A 14,635-nucleotide genomic window follows, 5' to 3' on the forward strand; every position below is an offset into this window, starting at 1 on the left:
ACAATGGATATGCATGAGAGAAAATGTTCATGTTATGAAAGCAGTGCATGCAAATTTTCTCATATGCATTCATTGTAGATATCCTGAAAACCTGACTGGCTGGTGGGCCCCCAAGACAGGGATGGGGACCACTGTCCTAATCATCTTTGAGGAGCAAGAGTGATATCTTTTGGAAGACAAGTTTGTTGTCTGCTGTGTTTAAAGGCACAATACTAATACAAACTTAGTCTTAACTAAAATATATTTCTTTTTTTGGGGACTTGTGAACAAAAGAAAACTAGATAGGACTTTATAATACAATGAGCAAAAAAGCTGGTCCTTTCATGCTAGTGGAAGGAAATTGACTGAAGAAAATGACATGGCTACAGTTGCATGAGCCCATCTGCACATGCTCCGAAGTCTTCTCTGTTTGAGCTCTAAGAGAGCTCTTTGGCTCAGGGCTGGTCGATATCATCCACTTGGGTGGCTGATACTTGTTTTGCTTGTCCAAAAAGAATGGAAATTACACAGCTATAAGTGATGCTGTCAAGATTTATTCTTCCATCCAAGTCATATGTATACAGGGCAAAGTCCTTAGGAGGCAAATAAAACCCATTTAATAGTGTTTTTATTTGGGGGAGGAATAGCTCTTGCATACTGACTGACACAGAATATGATAATAGAATGTTTAAGAAATTGCCATACTGGGTCAGATGAAGGGTCCATCAAGCCCAGGATCCTGTTTCCAACAGTGGCTAATTCCGGCTACAAGTACCTAGGCAAGTACCCAAAAACTAAGTATATCCCATGCTACTGATGCTAGTAATAGCAGTAGCTAGTTTCTAAGTCAACTTGATTAGGTAATGGACTTCTTCAAGAACTTATCCAAACCTTTTTTAAAACCAGCTACATTAATTATACTAATCAAATTGTCTGGCAACAAATTTCAGAGTTGTGTGTTGAGTGAACAAATTTTCTCAGATTACTTTTAAATGTGCTACATGTTAATAGGACTAGGAGACGCTCCCTGATGATATCTGAAAGAGTAAATAACTAATTTACATTTACCCATTCTAGACCACATGTCATTTAACACCTCTATCATATTGCCCCTCAGCTCCCTCTTCTCCAAGCTGAACAGCCCTAACCTTTTTAGTTTTTCCTCATAGGGGAGCTGTTCCATCCCCTTTATCATTTTGGTCACCCTTCTCTTGTTTGGCTCTGGCTCCTATATTCTCCACCTATTATCTCTTTTGTAGCTACCTCACTTAAATTTTAATGAAGTCTGGATATTCCTTTTTATGACCAGAGAGTTATAAAGGTATAAACTTCTTTTTGGAGGGGGTAGATTGGGACTTTAAACAGTTGTCACAGTTCATCAGGAAATATAAACCAGTATCAGCAACTGTAATGTGGTATACTATGATCTATAGCTTTCAGGCACTAAAACAAATGAAAGGAAAGCAAAGGCTTAAAATAAATTAAGGCCAAACAGTAGGTGGTTTATATCATTTAGAGAGACAGATTTCTGAATTCACATTTTACCAAATTATTCTCTTTCCATGTTAATTATATTAATTAGTCAAATATCAAATGACAGAAAAACATGAAACCTAAACTAGATCCTCACCATGATTTAACATGACAATTTCTGACTTCCCCCGTCTTAATTGGCCACAAGTCAGCCTTTTTTTGCCTCTTAATGATTATGTAACATTAAAAAAATGTTTATTAAAAGTATCAGATTGGGCTGTCAGGCACCGTCCTCCATTTAATTACAACAAAAACCTTTCCCACACAGGACTGCCAAAGTAGAGGAACCACTCATAAGGGTAAGAAACTAATTCTGTTACCATGCATGTCCTATTATTTTGTTTATTTCTCTGCGATGAATTAGTGCCACACATTGAAGGTGGTTTTCCTCAATATCATCCCCCCTCTATTGGGAAATGGACTGACCATCACCTTATTTTATATATAGGCCACCTTTATGTCCACACAAAAAAAAACAACCCATTAACTATTATGATTGTTCCTTTAAACCATACATGCCCCCTAGCTTTTATGCTAAAGATTCCAGGCATTTGCTAGAAAAAAAATGTAGAGTTATGAAAATATTTTCAGTTAGATTAAGAAAACAGTTTTGTAAACATACTGAACTGGCTGCTTTTGGTGATTTTCAATCTTGGTTCATAGATGATGTACTTGAGAAACAATATCAGTGGACCTAGATTATCCTTATGCCAGAGAATGCTTGGATGGGGGAATTTAACTTCACTCATGTAGTAAATTATTAATTTAGTTTCACTAACAAGGAAATAAGTGTCAAACACTTGTAATAAAATATTTATAAACTGTTTCCATAACAGGCTGTTGAAGAGAAAGGGTAGACTTATCCATTTTGACCTGTGTGAAAGTATTGGTTTTTCCCATTATTTTAATCATACTATTAGCATATTGCTCTAAAATATGAAAGGAAAAAAACATATTGAAGCTCTAAAGTACAGTATAATTTTTAGCAGAAATGACATTTTCTGACCCTTGAATAAGATGCAACAAAAGGTTTACAGTAAAAATACATTATTGCATGCAGACATGTAAATCTAAAGTTGGGTTAGAGTTAATTGGCACACGTTTTCTTATTTGATTTTTATATACAAATGCAGTAATATGAAATGTACAAATGATGCAATGTATATTACAATGAACAGAAATACTTGTGTACTAAACCAAACATTACCACAATAGAACAAGCATATTTACACAGTACGCTAAATTCACCAGTAGTATGTCTATCAAAAGGTACATCTTTTCACAGAAAAATCCCTATGAAGAAAGCCATTTTATACATCAGAAAAACAATGATTTACAAAATTGTATTTTATTCCCAGCTATACTTCATTCTAAAAACACTGAACAAATAAAAAGACAGTAAAAATTAGGCTATAAAGTTAGCCTATTTTATGCATAGGTAGTGGTAAATATACTGAAACCTGTATTAACAGTCAACTCAAATGCTGGTGATCAGAGAACTTGTTCTTGAGCTGGCAGGCACTTCCAGATCATCACCATTATCAATTATCCTGCCACCCTTCGAGGCTTCTTGCAATGATGGAAATACCAGATGCGGATAAAAAAAAAATTGATAAAACAATTGGGAAATTCTCTCAAATAAAAGAGGCTATAATCTTGGTGTTCATCTGCTGTGTGTATGTAAATATGCTGTCCCAGGGTTTACCCAACAGATGAAGTTTTATTTAGTATTTAAGAAATATTAACTGAAATACCTCCCTTTTTTACCAGTATATGTTGTTTGCTCATTGCTGTATTGTTGGTTTATGTCTGTAACAGAAACTGGCTCTAGGCTAGCCCATGGGTCCTCAAGCATTGAAGGTCTGTAATAGTTTTCCACAGCATTAGACAATCTTTTCTCTCTGCCATGCGTTGTACCATATGGTGTAGAGGTCCTGGGTGAACCCTTTGGAAGAAAATCATCAGGTAAAGAAACATTCAATATTTTGCCCCTCAAGTTTAAACTAAATGTTTCCTAAGATATTCCTGAAATTTGTTACCTTTAATAAGTGAAAATTATATTAAATGATACACATTCTGTGTAAGAAAACTTTTGCTTTTTCATATTGTGATTTTGATCTAAATCTGTGCTACACTACATGCAAAACAAAATGTAATACGTACACGTAACTTTTTTTTAAATCAAACTAGGGGTACTAGCACGTACCAATACAGCAAGAAATTACAATATAATTAAACTAGGTACTGATAATGATGGAGTAGCCTCCCTTGAAAATATACATAGCTATAGCGTATAGCTATAGATATAGGAGTGGAAAATTCCCAAGTGCCTAATAATTGGAAGCTACTGATAGCTGAAGCCCAGGGGGAGTTTCTGGGGCTGTTCCAGGCTAGAAGAGAGCCACCACTGCTATGGCCTCTCCCTACCAGAAGAGAATATTCTGGGAATAAGAAGAAAAAAAATTAAATATACACACACACACAAAACTGACAAACACCTGTCTGCCCCCTCAAACAAAAAAGCAAAGCAAAAAAAAAAAATCAAATAGACAAGACAAAAAGAAAATAAGGGCTAAAGAGGAAAAAAAAAGTTAAAAGCAAAAATATTTTTAAGACCCAGTGCAAAAATGTAGCTTGCTCCAAAGTTCTCTTATTTTTCACCCAAGGTCTGTGTGTTTAAAATATGACAGACAGAGGGGAAAAATATTTAGAAAATGTGAGTCAGGCAATTTTTATGGTGCAAGTCAAAACATTTTTTGAGCTTATTTACAGGGTCACAAGTGTGACTTATTAACTTGGAATGATATAAATTTAACAATTGTTAGAGATTGGCTATATGGTGGGTCTACTTATGTGTTTACAAGGAGGAGAAAAGGACCTAGTGGCTCCACTGGATGTGTGATATTTGTTGCATGCACCAACTTCTTTATTACCAAGGGGCATAGCTGGTGCTATGTTAATTTCACTGATTAGGTGGGTATGAAAAAACTAGCAAAGTTGTGGAACTTTTCTCATGAGATATCTCATAACTTACCCATTAGAGGAAATGCTAGTTTTATCCCAGGTTCCCAAAGAGTTAATTTCTGTGTTTGGGACAAAAATTTGTCAATTGCAGCATGTCTTAGATAAGTGGTTCCCAACCCTGTCCTGGGGTCCTCCGAGCCAATTGGGTTGCATGTAATGGAGGCAGTGCATGCAAATTCTCTCTCATGCATATTCAGTGTGGATATCCTGAAAACCTGACTGGCTGGGAGGTCCCCAGGACAGGGTTGGAAACCACTATCTTAGATGAAGATGGCGCAATATGCTCTTTTCCCAATTTGTCTCATTAGTATGCACTGAGGGAGATGGACTGATTCTCTTATTTAGAGTTGAAACATTACATAGTAACAATCTACTGAAAACACTTGCTGATAGATTTTTTTCATATTGATGAGATACTGAAGTTATCCCTTTCCAAATTATAAAAGGCATCGGTAAAAATTGACAAGATGGATTCTGTGAGTGTCTCTTTTGCTTAGCTGGATGAGGGAGGGGCTCATTTCCATTTCAGAAAGTGTTTTGACTTGTTTTAAATGCTTTAAAGAGGCATCCTCATATGTATTTGAGGGAAATGCAATATAAATTTTTAAGAGCTTGTGTCACTCCATCCTTGGCTTATAAAGCTAAGTTTACACATACAGATCAGTACCTGAAATGTCATTCAGCTTTGGGGTCTCTTTCTTGTTTTGGTCATGTCTCAATAACCAAATATTTTGGTCAAGAGTAAATTACCTGGAGAAAATCTTTGGTTATGTACACCAGAACTTCTATTTGAATCTATGCCTAAAAACTGTTTTCATGCTAAAGGAGAGGCGCTATTCGCAAGGAAGGCTTTTGTTTTGGGAAAGAAATCCATTTTACTGCACTAGAGGGATAAGACTGCTCCCTCTTATTGGCAATGGAGGAACTCACTACATGACATGGCATTAATGGAAAGCCTGGCATCTAGGATGAGTTACTGCTGGTCACAAACGCTTTCTTAATATTTGAGAACTGTATTTACAGAGTTTATCGACAAGCTAGAAATAGCTTAACTGTTAAGGTCTTCAATTTGGAACTTTGGTTGGGGGGTGTAAGTTATTTGGAAAGGGGTAGGGTTAGAGGAGGCTCTACTTCCAGGGTATTCTGGAACCTTCTGGTGCCTATTTTGAAATATTTTATTGGTATCTATAAATTTTTGATATGAGTTTTTAATTATTGGATATTCCATTAATCAGCTGTTTTGAAATCTGTTTATTATTATGGTTTTACTGCTGTTGATTTTATATTTCTTGATTTGTTTTAAGAGGACTGGTGATGTTTCTTTTTCCTTTGTTACACTGCATACGGTCTCTCTGGCTTGCTGTGGTTTCCAGTTCAGTTTTTGTCTACATGTTTCTATTTATGCTTTATGGTCTCTTCTTTGTTAGGTGAGGGTCTGCACATGTGACTGAGGTGAGGTATTCTGCTGGCATATAGTTGGTGTGGGGCTCTATAGCAGCCTGGCTTGGTCCATTTTCCTAATAGGAGGAGTATTGGAGTTTTAACACCTGGAGTAATATTTTCAGTTTTGCCTTGTTAAGGTAGTTACTATTTGAGTGCTAGAAATTGGTGCTGTTGCTGTGGGATGTTTACTATTTATGCAATTTCTGTTCAAACAGAGTACATCTCTTTCCCTTGTGTCATTCTTAATAAAAATAATACCGGGCCTTTATTTATTATTTCCATTGTGAATTATAATGAGCAGTGTGTCACACATGTAAGCACAGTCTGTCAAGTGTGTTACGATGGGGAAAAAGGTTGAGAACCACTGCTCTAGTGGATGTGCTATGAAAGAGGGTTTTGTTTGGAGGTTGGAGAAGTGTGCCCTGGTTCCAAGATATCAGATTTAGTAGGACACTTAAATCACTGGAATTTGTGATAGCAATAAGAAACAATGAAAATTAAACTTGTTTCTCTCCTGAGCTTTGCTAATGTCTTGGCCACAATTGGTCTAGGTGGACAAATATATAGAAGGCATGCAATCAAAAAACATGTTTTCCTCCTGGAGAAGGCCAGTTGTTTCCCATTCAGAACTGTTGTAGACAGACCACTCCTATTCTCCACCTCGAAAATGATCCATTTTGAAACATCTAATGCAAGGACCATTTAGACATATCCAACAGATCTCAATTTAGCCTGCCTATTTTATTTTTCTGCCAAGTAGGGTAGATATTAGGGTCCTTACATAAGAACACCTACACAAAAATAGCAGAACTTTGATAAACTGAAATGAAGAAAAGAAATAAGGCTTGACTAATCATGATTGAAGTGTTCCTTTTCCAACAAGTATCAAAATGGAACTTCAACTTTCAAACATGTAATGTTTGTTCAAGCTTCAATTGCATGAACTACTGGTGCAACCGCAAGTAGAAAACCCTCCTCCTTCCCCTGCCCACACCTAAAAAAAAATGACATCTCCATGCCTATTGACTCCTGTAGTGCCACTGAAAGGACACATACTGCTCCAGGTCAGGATCTCTATTAAACTTTTCCCCTTGCTCAACTACTATGTAATTAAAGCACCGATACCTTTTTTTTTTAAACACTTCTAAAGTATGAGTAGTCATCGCTTGAGACAGTTATAAAACATTTGAAATATTGAATACAACCAAAGCTGCATCACTAAACTAACCTTCATTCGTTTGTCCTTCAAATGTCCCTCTCCACAAGTTCCCCATCTACCTCACTCATCTATCAGCTACTGCTTTCACCTTTGCCTGTAATCCCCTTCACTAACACTTGGGCCGATACAGTAAAACGTGCACAGAAAGTGGGTACTCCATATTGAGCTCCTGTTTTCCTATCGATTGGCTCAATACTCATGACCTCAACCTATGTTTCTCCCGTGTCTTTCTAGATACTTTGGTTACAGGTTGCAATGACTCATTCAACAATTCTATCTTCCACAATAACTGATTAGGATCGCCTTGTTATGTTACGAGAGTGATCACCCCCACGCTCTTAAGGATAACATACCCACTGATCAATTTCTATAATCTAAGGAGATTTATACATCACATCAGATTTTTATCATGCAGGCTCAGACTATGAAAGCAGGACACATTCCTAAAAAAGCATACAAGCGTTTACTGTATGTAAACTGTGACTTAGTATTCTTACTCAGCCCAGTGTCTGATAGATTTACATGCATGCTACCTTACTCTAGTAGGATTAGTAAAGTTTTTGCCAGCATCAGAAGATGCTGGCCAGTCTTAGCCCCACAATCAATTTTTAGGGAACAACCACTGTTTGCCTTTCGCTGAGGCAGGAACCTTTGGGATATGCTTATCAGCTCCGATGTGTGTGGAGATAGTCTTCCAGCTTCCCATGACCATGTCCCATGTAGGATCTGCACTGCGTTCCCCCTCACTGGATTTTTTAAAAACCCTGTTAATGGCATCATTCAGATTAGGATTCCAGTGGTGTGATCTATGTTATTACTTGTCCATATCCCTTGATTTATGTTAAGAAGTTAAGAAAAATCAAAACAAGGATTTTCAAACATTGTTTGTTACACCAATCCAAGAGCAAGGTTCCCCTCTTTTCCCACTGGTTATAGAAACAGCATTTGATTTCAGACCAGGTTTTTTGCTACTTGAGGTATTGCATCCAATTCCTCATGGGGGGAGGGCGCGGTGACTTCTCCACTCAGTTGACTTGACATAATGCTGGATTTTTGAACTCTTGTCCCTCCCCCAGCAGGTTGAACAAATGGAGGGGTCCATTTTCCTGTAACCCTTTGAGCCTCTCTCTTTGACTGGTTATTTTGAGACATCTTTCAGCTGATGTTAACATGTACTCTGGTTTCTGACTGGCCCTCATTTTGGCATGTTTTTGGCTATTTAAATTGTCTGCTGGAGTTCCTCTTGCTGGCAGTCTGAGTGCAAAACTGCTTATGCACTCTTGAAAGGTTTGTTTTGGGGTTTGCCTATTTTATCTGCTCTGATATATTTATTGCATATTTCATATTTAAGACCCGCATAGTCTATACTGTCCCTCCCAATGCAGCCTTCTGCGAAACACAGCCCCTATCAGAGGAACAATGTTGTAATGGTAAATGGACTGTAATCTCCTTATAAATGAATGACTGCCTGCTCAGTTTGTTTAACTGTTTTCCTATTAAGGCAATTTTGTCTGCAGATTAATACAAATTGGATTTAGCACACCTTTCAGGCCGAACCAATAAATCAGCGTGGAAAACGAGCACTCAGTGTTGACTGCCCACTTTCCTAATGTGCACCCAACTACCTCTCCTGGGTGCACAATTGAATATTTAAATGAGGGGTCATGGTGCTAGAGGCGCACATTTTTCCTGTTTGTGTGTCTAAGTGTGAAGAGACAGACTGCATGTGTGTAAATGTGTGATTAAGAGCCTATATGAGAGAAAAAGTGTGTGTATGTGCGTGATTGAGAGCTTGTGGAGAAAGTTGCAAGCAAACCATCCCTCCTCCTGTGCATTCAAAACAATCTCAGGGCACCTGAATATCAAACATTCCCAGGTATGTAGAGCAAGGCATTTTTTTTATCCTTATTTTTCATTAGGTCTGTCTACTACTATCTAGAAATTTTTGATATGAGTTTTTAATTATTGGCTATTCCATTCATCAGCTATTTTGAAATCTGTTCTTTGTTAGTATGGTTTTACTGCTATTGATTTTATATTTCTTGATTTATTTTATGAGGACTAGTGATGTTTCTTTTTCCTTTGTTGCACTGCATACAGAGTCTGGCTTATTACGGATTCCAGTTCAATTTGTCTGCATGTTTCTATTTATGCTTTATGGTCTCTTTATTCTTTCGGGCCGATTCTGTAAAGTGCGCTCAGCTGTGCACAGTTTAAACACGTGGCCAAACCGTGTTTTGACGTGCATCTATTACCCCTTATACTGTTACCTCTCCTGGGCGCATGTTGGGAGAGTGGGCACTCAACACGGAGCGCCAGATTTCCCGCGTTCCTTACTGAATCAGCCTGTTAGTTGAGGGTCTGCACATAAGACTGTGGTGAGGTATTCTGCTAACATGTAGTTTATGAAGGGCTTTATAGCAGCCTGGCTTGTTCCGTTTTCCTAACAGAAGTATTAGAGTTTTAAGGCCTGGTGTAATATTTTCAGTGTTGCCTTTTCTTAGGTAAGGTATTTACTGTGAGTGCTGGAAATTGGTGCTGTTTTGATATGGGATTTATTTATTTATGCAATTTCTGTTCAAAGTACTTAACTTTCCCTTGTCATTCTTAAAAATAATACTGAGCCTTTTTTTTTTTTATTTGCACCGTGAATTGTAATGAGCAGTGTGTCACACATGTGAGCATGGTCTGTCAGGTGTGTCACGATGGGAAAAAGGATGAAAAACCACCTTATTAAAGGATATCTTTCTATACGCTCTGCGATTTTGATCTTTAGAATAGTTTCCACTACTTTTCCCGGCCCTGAAGTCAGGCTCACTGGTCTACAGTTTCCCAGATTGCCCCTGAGCCCTTTTTAAATATTGGGGTTACATTGAATACCGTCCAGTCTTCAGGTACAATCAATCATTTTAATGATAGTTAAAATTTGTAACCTAACAGATTTGAATTTCATTTTTGAGTTCCTTCAGAACCCTGGGGTGCACACCATCTGGATCAGGTGATTTGTTATTCTTTAGTTTGTCAATCTGGACTACATCTTCCAGGTTCTCAGTAATTTGGTTCAGTTCATCTGACTCATCACCCTTGAAAACCATCTCCGGAACCGGTATCTCCCCAACATCCTCAGTAGTAAACAAAGAAGCAAAGAATTAATTTACTCTTCCTGCAATGGTCTTATCTTTCCTAAGAGCCCTTTTAATCCCTGGGGCATATGATGGTCCAACTGACTGCTTCACAGGTTTCTTACTTCGGATATATTTTTAAAAGTTTTTGAGTTTTTGCCTCTACAGCCAACTTCATTTCAAATTCTCTCTTAGCCTGCCTTATCAATGTTTTACACTTAACTTGACAATGCTTATGCTTTTTCCTATTTTCTACAGATGGATACTTCTTCAAATTTTTGAAGGATGATTTTTGGCTAAAATAGCCTCTTTCACCTCACCTTTTAACCATGCCGATAATCATTTTGCCTTCCTTCCACCTTTCTTAATGCGTGGAATACATCTGGACTGTGCTTCTAAGATTGTATTTTTAAATAATGTCCACGCCTGTTGTACACTTTTAACCTTTGCAGCTGCACCCTTGTTTTTTTTCTATTTTCCTCATTTTATCAAAGTTTCCTTTATGAAAATTTAGGGTTATAGCTGTAGCTTTACATTTTGTCTCCCTTCCCATCATTAGTTCAAATTTGATCATGTTATGATCATTATTGCCAAGTGGCCCCACCACAGATATCTCTCACCAAATCCTGTGTTCCACTAAGAATTAAATCTAAAATAGCTCCCTCGCTCATTGGTTCCTGAACCTATTGTTCCATGAAGCAGTTTATTCCATCCAGGACCTTTGTCTCTAGCATGTCCTGATATTACATTTAACCAGTCAATATTGGGATAATTGAAATCTCCTAAGTTATTGTCCAAGCACAGAGGTCCAATGGCATGGAATTCAGCCAAGTGAGTTGTATGTTTTTCGAAGGAAGTGCTTCTTAAGTGCTTTCCTAAAACATTTTGGATTAGTGATGGTTATCAACTCTGCTGGTAGAGATTGCCAAAGAATAGGTCCAGCAGTAGAGAAAGCACATTCCCTCATTTCATTCATATGGACAAGTCTTGGAAATGTGATATCTATTAGCCCTTGATTCAATCATCTGTGATGGTATGTGAAGTTTTAATGTGGCAGTTATCAATGATAAAAAAAATATTATTCAGTAAGCGGTGAATGGTGACAGCAACTTTATAGTGTACCCACTACGTAATAGGAAACCAAAGAGGAGATTGCAGTACTGGGGTAATGTGATCTCGGATGGAGATACGAGTTAGAAGGCAGGCCGTAGAATTGTGCATTATTTGTAAGGGGTGTGTAACATAAGCAGGTAAACCAATTTACAGTAATCAAGACCTGAGAAAAGAAGGGACTGGAGAACTGCCCAGAAATCTAGTAGATAGAATAAAAGTTTTAAGTGGCATAAGCAAAATTTAAAAAAAAAAGTCTGCGTTAAGAGATTTTATTTGTGCATGCATCAACAAGGAGGGATCGATGGGAACCATAAGATTATGGACTATGGTGGAAAAAGGGATGGGCTGGCCTTTTTAGCAGGCAGAAATCACAATTTCAGTTTTGACATTTAGATAATTTATTGTGCCTCAAACAGTCTTGAATAGTGGATAAACATAAGGAGATGAATGTTCACTTGACACTCATGATGATTTAAGCAGAAAGAAAAATTCTGTCACTAGCATACAATTTATAATGTATCCCAAAGCTAGCAAGCAGGCGGCAAAGCAGGGCCCAGTACATATTAAATAAAGCTGCCGGAGCTGCTGAGGTTTGTACACCAGAAGAGCAAGCAAACTTGTTGGGAACAGTTAAGAAAAGCTGTGAGCCAGGACACTGCAATACCAGTGAGGCTTAGCAAGGCAAAATGTGATAAGAATAGAATGGGCGATAGTGTCAAAGGTAGAAGATGTAGCCTACAGAATGAGGGAAGATACTGTTCCATTGTTAAATCCAAGGCAAAAGGTATTGAAATTAGAAGCAACATTTCAGTATTATGAAACTTACAAAATCCAAATTGGTACTGATCCAGACTAGAATGTGAATCAGAGTTGTTGTAGTATAGTAGGAACACTATGGGTCAGTAGTTGGAGAGAAGCATTGGGTCCACTGAAGGGTGGGGTTTTTTTAGGTTTTTTAATCAGATACTTTTTTCAAGATATAGGAAAAATGCCAGTGGAAAGGGAAGAATTGACAAACCTAGTAATAAATCCTGCAGTTTCAATTTTTATAGTTTATCAGGGCAGTAGAACATGGATGTAGTGGACACAGAGGAATTTAAGCCATTGATAATTTAGATGATTTTGGGTTCTGACATGACTTCGAAATGATCCCATCTCATTCCATCTGAGAGCAAAATCATGTCAGTAGGTTCAATACACTTCGAAATGTGGCATGAATTGAGGCAAATCTGCAAAATAAACGGCAAATGTTTGCTATATTTAAACCTACTGTAGGACAGGAAGTGGCTGGGGGACAGAGGATGGGGAATGCAGAGTTGCTTACCTAGGTGTTCTCAGAAGACAGCAGGCTGTTAGTTCTCATACATGGGTGACATCAGTTGGAGCCTGGTCTGGAACTTTAATTTCAAAGATGCTAGACCTTTCATCATGCCCTACTGAAGATGTATACTAGTAGTTATCACCTTACCCCTAGGCAGAATCTCTCAATCCATCATATAGCTCATACATGGAGAAACCAACTCCCAGGGGAGGCGGGTGAGTTTCATGAGGACTAACATCCTGCCATCCTTGGAGAACACCTGTTACAAGTAAACAACTCTTTCTCCAAGAACAAGGATGGTAGTCCTCACATGTTGGCGATTGCCAAGCTATAGCTTGTCTGAGTAGGACAAAGCAGGAAACCGCACAATGCTGAAAGCACCATCTCTCCATTGTGCCTGTGAGGTGGGAAAAGATGGAGAAATTACTTGCCTGATAATTTTGTTTTCCTTAGTGTAGACAGATGGACTCAGGACCAATGGGCATAGTGTGCTCCTGATAGCAGCTGGAGACTGAGTCAGATTTCAATCTGTCGTCAGCACTAAATATACCCATGCAGGAAGCTCTGCTCTTCAGTATTCTCCTCGAAAAGCAATAGTGGATATGTGTGTTTGGATAACTTGTGTAACTTAATTAACTTGAACTAGTTGACGTGAATTGTAGCTGGAGACCGCCAGTGTCATCAACCGAGAAACGCCGACACCCGTAAAATATGGGTGTCTTAACTAGGGGTAAATCTGGCTTACCCATGCTTGTCTTGCTCTCAGGGATTGTCACCCGAGGTTTCCGTATGTTGAGGCAGCCATGGGTGGGATTCTGAGTCCATCTGTCTACACTAAGGAAAACAAAATTATCAGGTAAGTAATTTCTCCATTTCCTAGCGTGTAGCAGATGGACTCAGGACCAATGGGATGTACAAAAGCTACTTCCGAACCAGGTGGGAGGCTGCCCGTGGCCCACTTAGTACTGCCCTGGCGAATGCTGTGTCCTCCCAGGCCTCAACATCCACGCGGTAGAACCTCGAGAAGGTGTGAATGGAGGACCATGTCGCCGCCCAACAGATCTCAGAGGGTGACAGCATCTTTGTTTCTGCCCAGGAAACTGCCTGGACCCTTGCGGAAAGAGCCTTGACTTGTAGAGGTGGAGGCTTGCCTGCCTCTACATAGGCCGCCTTGATTACTTCAAGTTTTCTCAACTGGTCAATCAATTTCCTTCTCCTTGTAGGGGGAAGAATGACTTTGTCCTGTTGGGTGTCGAACTGGACTCCCAAGTATTCCAGAGATTGGGAGGGCTGCAGACAGCTCCTGGTTGCGTTGACGACCCATCCGAGGTTCTCCAGTAGATTCTTGACTCTGGTGGTCGTCTGACGACTTTCCTCTGGAGATTTTGCCCTGATCATCCAATCGTCCAGATATGGGTGTTCGAGGATTCCTTCTTTCCTCAGTGTCGCTGCCACTACAACCATGATTTTGGTGAACATCCGCGGGGCTGTAGCTAGCCCGAAGGGTAGCGCTCTGGACTGGTAGTGATGGTCGAGGATCATGAAGCTTAAGAAGCACTGATGATCGTAATGGACCGGGATGTGCAGATAGGCTTCTGACAGATCCAGGGAGGTCAGAAATTCTCCTGGCTGTACTGCCCTTATGACCGAGAGAAGGGTTTCCACACGGGTGTGGTACCCTCAGGTAGCGGTTGACAGACTTGAGGTCCAGGATGGGCTGGTACGTTCCCTCTCTTGGGGACAATAAAATAGATGGAATAGTACCCAGAATTTTGTTGGTGCATGGGCACCAGTGTTATAGCCTTTAAGATGAGCAATTTGGACAGTGTGGTTTCCACTGCACTCCTCTTGGAGGGGGAGTGGCAAGGAGATTTCACAAAT

At 39.0% G+C, this 14,635-nt stretch overlaps 1 protein-coding gene across 1 annotated transcript in view; it reads right to left on the reverse strand.

Moving 5' to 3' along the window:
* Positions 1 to 1,456: 1,456 nt before the first annotated feature.
* MPLKIP (M-phase specific PLK1 interacting protein) overlaps positions 1,457 to 14,635 on the reverse strand; it is a 33,707-nt gene continuing 20,528 nt past the window's right edge. The window contains exon 2 of the mRNA XM_029589532.1: positions 1,457 to 3,457. Within this exon, the coding sequence (XP_029445392.1) occupies positions 3,254 to 3,457 (204 nt within the window). The 3' untranslated portion in view covers positions 1,457 to 3,253. The remainder of the gene's footprint in view (positions 3,458 to 14,635) is intronic.

This window comes from Rhinatrema bivittatum, chromosome 2 (assembly GCF_901001135.1).
Source record: "Rhinatrema bivittatum chromosome 2, aRhiBiv1.1, whole genome shotgun sequence".
Lineage (NCBI taxonomy): Eukaryota > Metazoa > Chordata > Amphibia > Gymnophiona > Rhinatrematidae > Rhinatrema > Rhinatrema bivittatum.